The sequence below is a fragment of the Anopheles coustani genome, chromosome 3 (genome assembly GCF_943734705.1).
Source record: "Anopheles coustani chromosome 3, idAnoCousDA_361_x.2, whole genome shotgun sequence".
Taxonomy (NCBI): Eukaryota; Metazoa; Arthropoda; class Insecta; order Diptera; family Culicidae; genus Anopheles; species Anopheles coustani.
Window position 1 is genome coordinate 86,676,044 of NC_071288.1, and position 9,267 is coordinate 86,685,310.

The window sequence follows — 9,267 nt, forward strand, 5'->3', positions numbered from 1 at the left end:
TTGCGCCGACGTGTTTGGTTTTGGATCGAAGTAAGCCACAAGTTTTACCTGCGGCCCGCGAGCCACTGGAGCCGATGCAGAGATAGCACGTAATGATGCTGCAAATCGATTATTCCTCCTAAATCGACACCAGGGGCCGCTTACGTTGGAAAGTTTGGAAAACAAAATTATCGTGTAGTGATCAATCAAAAACGATGGGGTAAGATTGCGTGATTGTGCTGGGTAATGTGTGCGCTTATTATTTCAAAACCCACTTTGCTCATGAAAAATGATGGTGCCAAACGCTAATTTTCTTCGGCGGGCAACAAATAACATTGCCATCGCGGGAGCGCGGCATCTCGTTGGTGTGTCCTTCTTTTTTATCCGTAGTATGTCCGCTTCCGAGACGAAAGTGTTTGTCGTCAGAGTTGCCGCTGGTATTTCTTTTTTCTTGTTACTGGCGTGAGGTGTAAATGCTAATGGATTGAACGCCGAATTAGTCACGCGATCCGTCGTCCCCGTCGGTAGCGGAAAGGCGGGGGCCCTTTTTGTTGGGGTGTTGGTTTGCTTTAATTTATTGCCCAAGAAGTACCATAATGGATGGGTCTCGTCTCGGCATCCCGAATCTAAATCATCTACCACTGTGATCGTGTGACAAGGTGTATAATTAAATTGTGATTGTATAGTTCCAGTAAAGAGGAGCCTATTTGTTTCTATATGGTTTGGATGTCTAAATTCTAGATCAAAACGTATAGGTTTCAATTTAATTAACTTGGTTGGATACTGTATGTTTATGAAGATTTGAACACACAAACCTTATCTTGTTTCCTTGCAATATTCAAAGGCCATTTATGTACATTAACTTCTTACTCCATCATACAGATGCTATACGTTCTATCATTGTAATCAACCTCTGTCAACCGAGTTTGGAATGTTGCACAAACCCAACTGGTCGGCGGCGTTGGCCAAAAGAAAAATCAACGTAAACCATCAACATTGTCAAGTGCTCATTCAACAGAACTGATAAAAACAGAAAGGTTTGCGTGATCAGTGACAGGAAGGAAAAAAAAAACGCCTGCCATCATATTAAGTGTCTGCTGATAGCGTTCCATTCGCTCCTAACAAATATACCCCCATTTTCTCACAGGTGACATAATCTGCCCTATCGAGCCAAACCGAGACACACCGGGTACGATCATCCATCAGCATGGTTCAATGAGTGGACCGTTTATTTTACTTTTATTACACCAATCGAATTGGTGGTGCTCGTTCATCTTTCCAATCAGCTTTTAACATTGCTGTGATAATGATAAATAGTGATAAGCACGGGCTCTATTGCCGACCAATTTCAACTTGCTTTCGTTCGTTCGTTACAGCCAGCAAAACTGCGGGTGGGACAGCGCCAGAATGGAGCGAGGACTACACGATCGCGATCGGGTAGGGTTGCAGGACCAGGTGCTACTGGAGGACTACCACAGTGAGGATGCGTTCATAGACAACCTGAGAAAGCGGTTTCAGGAAAATTTGATCTATGTAAGTTGAGTTTTGGGCTTATGCTATATTAAGTTAAGTAATGATAATGTTAATTCTAATGCTATCCACTTCTTCATCCATGCTCGCTTGTAATATTGATTTTTATACAGTAGAATTTACTTTGGCTTTGGCATTTTCCTAACATCATCAACAAGCTAAAAACACGACATGCTGCACGAAACCAGATAGTTTTAATCCTTTACTGACAACACCGCAAACAAAAAAACCGAGGGGTCCAGTCTCTGTCTCTAACGAATTCCCTATTGATCGTTAATCAAAATGTATTAGGAATCGAATTACCACCGTGTAGAGTTAAGGGGTTGCAATGGCATTGGATTCCTGCTGCAAATTGCAGACGTTTGTTGCATGTTTTTATCGATTTTTTTTTGTTTTCCTCCTATCGTCTCCCCTACATGCACCCAGACGTATATCGGGCACGTACTGATATCGGTCAACCCATACAAGGAGCTCCCGATCTACACCGAGAATGACGTGAAAGAGTACCGGAAGCGACACTTTTTCGAGGCCCCGCCACATGTGTAAGTAGTGTCAGTGAACCGCGCGTCACGTTTGAATTGAGTCACCGAGACAGCCTGGCGGCGGTTCAAAAATAACCCAACCCAAATGTGCGTGCCTTGTTACCGAACCGTTCCCTGGTTCTTTTGTCCCCTCACCCGACCAGGTTCGCCCTGAGCGACAACGCGTATCGTTCGCTGACCGAGGAAAACCGAGGCCAGTGTATTTTAATTTCGGGCGAAAGCGGCTCGGGCAAGACGGAAGCGTCGAAGAAGGTGCTACAGTTCATTGCGGCCGCCACCGGGCATACGCACAATGTGGAGGGCGTCAAGGATAAGCTGCTGCAGAGCAATCCGGTGCTAGAGGCGTTCGGGAATGCGAAGACGAACCGGAACGACAACTCTTCCCGCTTCGGAAAGTACATGGACGTGCAGTTCGATTATGCGGGCGTCCCGGAGGGTGGCAACATTCTGAACTATCTGCTGGAGAAGTCGCGCGTGGTGCACCAGAGCGCCGGTGAGCGGAATTTCCACATCTTCTACCAGCTGCTTGCCGGCGCGGACGATAACCTGCTGCGGGAGTTACACCTGAAGCGGAACCTGGACACGTACTACTACCTGAGCGACGGGGTAAGTTGCCATAGCGTCATTAAGCGAACCAAGGGGTGGTAGTAGCATTACATTAATCATTCTGTGTATGACATTGCGTCCGTCAGGCTAATGGTAACGTGCCGAATATCCGTGATGCCGATAATTTCCGTGTCGTGCAGAAGGCGATGGCCGTCATTGAGATCGCTGATCAGGAGCAGCGTCAAATTCTCGACATCGTGGCCGCTGTGCTGCACATGGGCAACGTGGGATTCACGGAGGAAGAAGGCAAGGCGAAAATTTTGAAACCAGAATCCGTAACCGCGATTGCAAAGGTAAACAGAGAAACATGTAAAACATAAATGATGTAATATTATAACTATTTGAAACTGATATACCCTTTTTTCCTACAGCTTCTGGGATGCAATGAGGAGCAGTTGACGAATGCGTTTACGCACCGAACAATTGAGGCCCGGGGTGAAATTGTAACGAGCCCACTGAATCGGGATCTCGCCATCTACGCCAGAGATGCCCTGGCAAAAGCGGTGTACGACCGACTGTTCAGCTGGCTGGTGTCGCGCATCAACACCTCGCTCCACTCGGAGGGCATTGAGAAGAAAAACAGCGTGATGGGCATCCTGGACATCTATGGGTTTGAGATATTCAAGAAGAACAGCTTCGAACAGTTCTGCATCAACTTCTGCAACGAGAAGCTGCAGCAACTGTTCATCGAGCTGACGCTGAAGCAGGAGCAGGAAGAGTATCTGCGCGAGGGCATCGAGTGGGTACCGGTGGAGTACTTCGACAACAAGGTTATCTGCAATCTGATCGAGGAGAAGCACAAGGGCATCGTGGCGCTGATGGACGAGGAGTGCCTCCGGCCGGGCGATCCGACCGATCTAAGCTTCCTGGCGAAGATGAACGATAATCTTGGCTCGCACCCGCATTACATTTGCCACAGCCGCGCGTCGACAACCGTGCAGAAGACGATGGGCCGCGACGAGTTCCGGCTGGTGCACTACGCCGGCGACGTGACGTACAGTGTGCACGGGTTCTTGGACAAGAACAATGATTTGCTGTTCCGCGACCTGAAGGAGGCGATGGCCGAGTGCAGCAACGGCATCATCAAGAGCTGCTTCCCGGCGGCCGACATCAGCAACAAGCGCCGCCCGGAGACGGCCGTTACGCAGTTCAAGAACTCGCTCAACAACCTCATGGAGATTCTGATGTGCAAGGAACCGTCCTACATTCGGTGTATCAAACCGAACGACCTGCAAACGCACAGCCAGTTCAATGTGGAGCTGGTGCGCCATCAGGTGAAGTACCTGGGATTGATGGAGAATTTGCGTGTGCGCCGCGCCGGGTTCGCCTACCGGCGTACGTACGAGCTGTTCCTGCAGCGCTACAAGTGTCTTAGCCGACAGACCTGGCCACACTTCCACGGTCCCGCCAAGGACGGTGTGCAGATCCTAGCGAACGAGTTGGGCTACGGGAAGGAGGACTATCGTATGGGTAAGACAAAAATTTTCATCCGCTTCCCGAAGACGCTGTTCGACACGGAGGACGCCTTCCAGGCGAAGAAGCACTATCTGGCCTCCATCATCCAGGCTCGCTGGAAAGGCCGCCGACAGCGGCGCCTGTATCTGGAAACGCGTGCCAAGATTATCGTCGCCCAGACATACATACGGCGATACTTGGCCATTCAGGAGCTGAAGCGACGCCGGGAGGCGGCCGCCCGGATTCGTTTCTTCATCAAGGGCTTCATCACGCGGCACGACGAACCGAACGAGTGCAACCGCTCGTTCATCCAGCTCACCAAGCGCCACTGGCTGATGAAGCTCTCCAAGAGCCTACCGACGACGTTCATGAAGCACACCTGGATCGGAGCGCCCAAGCACTGCGTCGAGGCGTCCGCCCTGCTCCGGCAAATGCACAAACTGCACCTGGCGCGCGTGTACCGGGTGGGACTGAACGCGGAAAAGAAACGCCAGCTCGACCTGAAGGTCCTCTCGGAGGCGGTGTTCAAAAATCGGAAGCGCAACTACCCGGAAAGCGTCGGACCGTGGTTCGTGGACGATCGCATTTCGAAGCAGCACGCAACGCAAATCTCCAACTTCACTTCGCTGCAAATGAACGGCGAAAAGCTGCACGTAAGTGTTGTCTCGGTTGTCGATTCGGTGTTGGAGGCAGTTAACTTGCGGAATTTACATTCCTTCTCTTTCTCCTTTTTACCCCTCCACCCCACTGTCCAGTACTCCACACCGGTGATCAAGTACGACCGGCGGGGCTACAAACCACGTGAACGGTTCTTCCTGCTGTCCAATAAGGCGGTCTACCTGCTCGACGGGAAAACGTACAAACAGAAGCACCGGCTACCGCTGGACAAGATCGACTTCTGCATCACCAACGAGCGCGACGGCATCATGCTGATTCGGATTCCGCTCGAGCTGAAGAAAGACAAGGGTGATCTCATACTGGACATTCCTGACATCATCGAGTGCTGCATCTGGATCATGGACGTCACAAACAATCGTAACATTGTGAACATCGTGGACACTGGATCGTAAGTGTTTCTACGACGATCGTATCTGATGTAAACGTTATTAACTGGATTTTTCGAAATTCTTTCCATTTTGTTAGACTGTCCCACAACCTAGTCAGAGGAAAGACTGGCGTCATCGAAATACAGACTGGGCCGCAGCCAAGTATTACTAGGGCCAAGAGTGGTAATTTACTGGTTGTAAGTATCCAATGATTGATAAAATATGTTTCCAATATTTAATTTCTCTTTATAAAATATTAAATTTTTTTATTTTCGTTTTTTTTACAGATTGCAGGTCAATAATCGTGGAACGGCTTCCATCGTGCTCGTGTGTAAAGCTACTGTGGCGCCGTTCAGTGACGTATACGATGGGACACAGCAGGCGAGCATAGCGTTTCACATTAACAGTTATTAGTACAGGAAACAAATTGCGAGTCGCGCGAATCTAACGCGCATCGAATTGGGAAGAACTACGCTCACACACACACTTAGTGCCGTTAGCCGAGTTATGTACATGCGGGAGCCCTTACAACATATCATCGTCGTCGGCACAATCATCGTATACCTTCGTACACACATAAGTCAGTAACAGGATAAATATTTTATTCGGAAAGCGTGTGATGCCTTTTGCGCTCGCTCGCGCACTATCAACGCGATTATTTTTCCATGTTTTAACCCCAAAAAAATCCGACCAACATCGTCGGAACCGGCACAACACTAGAAACGTAGGAAAAGGTTTAAATTAAAAAGGGGTTATTTATCGGCGAACCATCACTACAACACCCTACACGCGTGCATGGGCCGGGCGTTTCTAAGCGAGCTAGATTTTTGCTGCATTTTAAAGCGCATGGTGAGGGTTTGATAAAATGTGAAACAACGAAATCCATTGGCAAACGAATGACATTTTTGCGATTGGGTATGTTTGGTAGCGTTCGCTCGAGATCAGGAAAGGAAATCGCTTAATGATAAACATAAACGACAATTCATGGATGTGGAGAAGGAAGAACCCAGGGTAGTAGGGGAAAACTGCAAAAAAAATGTAAATTGTCCATATATGAAATAGAAAAGTGCCATTAGCATTAGCGCGGAATATTGTCAGGGGGAGAGGGAACTAAACATACGGCTTTAAACAAAATGTCGAGCCAATGTTTTCGCAAGGTTGACGCCGTAGAATACCGCGAATAGGACATTTGGACGTAAGCGAGGCGAGAAACGATTTTACATCGAAGAAAAGCGGCGTTGTAATGCGAGCTGCAGTGATTCTTATTGTAGTTTAGAAAAGAGTATGATAGCCAAAATTGTTGAACAAAAATGCGTACTTGGTTACCACCTCAGCAGGAGAAGTTTAAAATTGATCCCGGGAGGTAAGGTGTTATGTGGAAGAAAAAGTTTCTTGTTTATCTACGCCGTTACTTATCCTCCTGGCGCATGTACTTGAGCTGGCGCACAACTGAGATCAGCCATCAGTGGCCGCAGGGTATTGTCGTTTATTTCCATTTTCCTTTTTTTATTATAATAATTTTAATGCTAAGATACCGCGAACGATGGTTATTTATTAGTGAAGATATCCGAACTCGACGTCATAATCACGGTGCCCCTAAGTTTCGCCGTAGAATTAATGTTGTCCGGACAACATTTGCTAGGGTGTCGGAGATAATGGCCCACCGTTAGCGTATGTAAAGAAGGTACGCGTGCCCTGTTTTGCTTCCCTTCTGTTTTCGCCGCCGGATCCATCCCGAGACAGGATGGGTTATTGAAAAGAAGTTCCCAGCCAGTGGATCTTGGCAAGGGCTTTGCAAGGATGCCAAGTGCAAAGTGAGCGTGAGGCGAGCTGTTTGGAAAAGGATTTTCCCCCGTCCTGCAGCGAAGTGCGCCGCAGACCGACACGACCTTACTGTGGGGTACCGTTTCTTTTTTAACGACGAGCACGAGCCCTTTTTTTCATCTTTGTTATCACCAGTGTCGATTTTCCTAATGGCAAAGAGTAGCGCAGTGCATCGGGGACGCGTGTACGTGCCGCAGGAGGGACGAATCTCGCGTCGGGGTGCCTCTAGCGACGTCACGCATTCCCTGGCGGAGTGCTAGGGAGGGTGCGAATGGGTGTCGGAACAAAATTGGGAAAAAACGAACCGAAAACCAATATTTCCTATCGATAAATTTTCCAACGCAACTTACCCCAAGCTAATTTTGTTTTTTTTTTAACCGTACCACAGTGGTGTTCGGTGTGTCGTAGTGTGAACCTAGCAGACCTTTTTCGTAGGCGGCCATGATCACGCAAACTTCTAATGGATGTGCGGAAGTTAGCCTCAGTGCGATGAACAGCAGTGTCTTGATGCCAGTTTTTTTTTTGTGCGTCCCTGAGGAAAAAGAGGAAACACACAAACCAATTTCTTTTTGAACAGAAGCAACCAAACGGCAGCAGTGACTGTTTCAATTTCCCAGTTCTCGCACAGCGTCCGGCTTTTAGAAACCATAACAACCATTAATTATTATACGCTATACTTATGCGAAGGATAGCCTACTTTGTCCTTTTCCTACTCTCGATTGCGAACGAAGGTTTCTCTGTTTCTCATCATATGTGTCCCCTCGTTCATTTGGCACTGTATAGATCCTTTTTCCGTGATATTTCAAAGGATGTGGATATTTTGCTGCCGGAGCGATAGGTTTCTGTCTTATTGCCCGTGGCACAAATTACTTTTAGGCCCTTTCGTTCGTGTGTGGAAAGGGGCAAAGATTTTTCAACAAACTTGTAGAGAACAGAAAAAATACGTAACCGCGCCGGTTTGATCGTGCACAATCCGATGCGTAAAAGCTGCTCATGGTGTGTGAAACAGAGCTCAGGAAATGTGTTATTGTTTCATTTGTGCCTTGTTTTAAAAAAACCAGTTCTGCTTCCTTCATCTTTTATCCTTTCCAGACTGCCCTCAAGTGCTGTGCTTATGCGTCGTCCAAGCAACCGAAACCGTACTCATACAAGCAAGCATATCTCATCGGTATTCCTGCTTTTCTTCTGCGTCCTCCGTCTGCAAGGTCCTCGGCTTTGTCATTGTAGCCTTTGTAAACAAAAAAAAAGGATATTCGCAGGCCCAACGGCGGAGTATACACAGGCGCGTGATGGATGATGGATGAAGTTGATGAGCAACGGCTGGTAGAGAGGATGGAACTGGAAAAGCATGAACAAAATTCAACTGGATCGAAAAGAAAAGGGACGTTCGAAATGGGCTGTCTTAAATTCTACACCGTACGATAATTGTCCCTTTGCCCAGAGGAAAGAACCAAAGGTGTGAAAGAAGATATACTATGCTGCTGGGTTGATATGTCCTCCTCAAACAGCAGGAGCATTAATTATCGAACCAAAACTAACAGCGTGTTGGTGACACAACACTTACTGACGAACATATCCGCTGGCCGCAACGGAATTCCTCAGCCGAGGTTGACTGTAACGTATGTTTCTCCTTGTTTCTCGATTTTATATTTAATTCAACCGTAAACATTACGTAGGATGATTAATTTTAGGTTAAGGGTTCAGTCTACGCATGTAAAAACTCTTTTCTGTGGTTCGTTAACAAATTAATCGCAGAATAATCATTAAAATCTTTTTTTACGTTTTGCCTGCTATCGATATAATTTATGCAATTGATAAAAATCATAATCGCAACGTTTTCGCTATTTTGAATGGGCGATTTAGCGTGAAATATTTCATTAAACATTTCTCACCAAAACCCCGAAGCTCTCCGTCTTTTTTCCTCTCCTAAATTTCAAATTCTCTCTTTTGAAAGAAGAATCTGCATTGGTGTTAGTGATAACTAGCGGTGAGCGGGTAGACCCGAACCTATCGGATCGGAGCCATCCGTAAGCGATCCGGAGCGGTTCGGGTCGTATTCCCAATTCCAACGAGTCTGGGGCGAGCGGGTATCGTTGACCCCATCGTTGGGTGCAGCAAACAATCCCTTGGAACACGATGCAACCAAATTCTTACCAAAGCGGCATGCGAATAGTCAGAAAGATTTGGTTCCGCAAGCCTCGAAACAAAAATGGAGCAAAATCGACAAAAATGAAAAAGTGGAGGACCCTGTTGGGGCCCTCTCTCTCGCTCCTCTTCCTTCTAAC

At 47.4% G+C, this 9,267-nt stretch overlaps 1 protein-coding gene across 2 annotated transcripts; it reads left to right on the top strand.

The window, feature by feature from the left end:
* The first annotated feature begins 70 nt into the window (after positions 1-70).
* On the top strand, positions 71-6,699 carry LOC131260466 (unconventional myosin IC). Of its 2 annotated transcripts, XM_058262194.1 has the most exons (9): positions 71-199; positions 1,356-1,512; positions 1,936-2,051; positions 2,195-2,657; positions 2,744-2,950; positions 3,029-4,765; positions 4,868-5,178; positions 5,256-5,355; positions 5,446-6,699. In XM_058262194.1, the coding sequence occupies exons 1-9, from the start codon at positions 195-197 to the stop codon at positions 5,458-5,460; spliced, it is 3,111 nt and encodes a 1,036-aa protein (XP_058118177.1). In that variant the 5' UTR covers positions 71-194; the 3' UTR covers positions 5,461-6,699. The 2 variants fall into 2 exon arrangements, with proteins under 2 accessions (XP_058118177.1, XP_058118176.1); XM_058262193.1 differs by lacking the exon at positions 5,446-6,699 and having other exon boundaries at positions 5,256-5,370.
* The last annotated feature ends 2,568 nt before the right edge of the window (positions 6,700-9,267 follow it).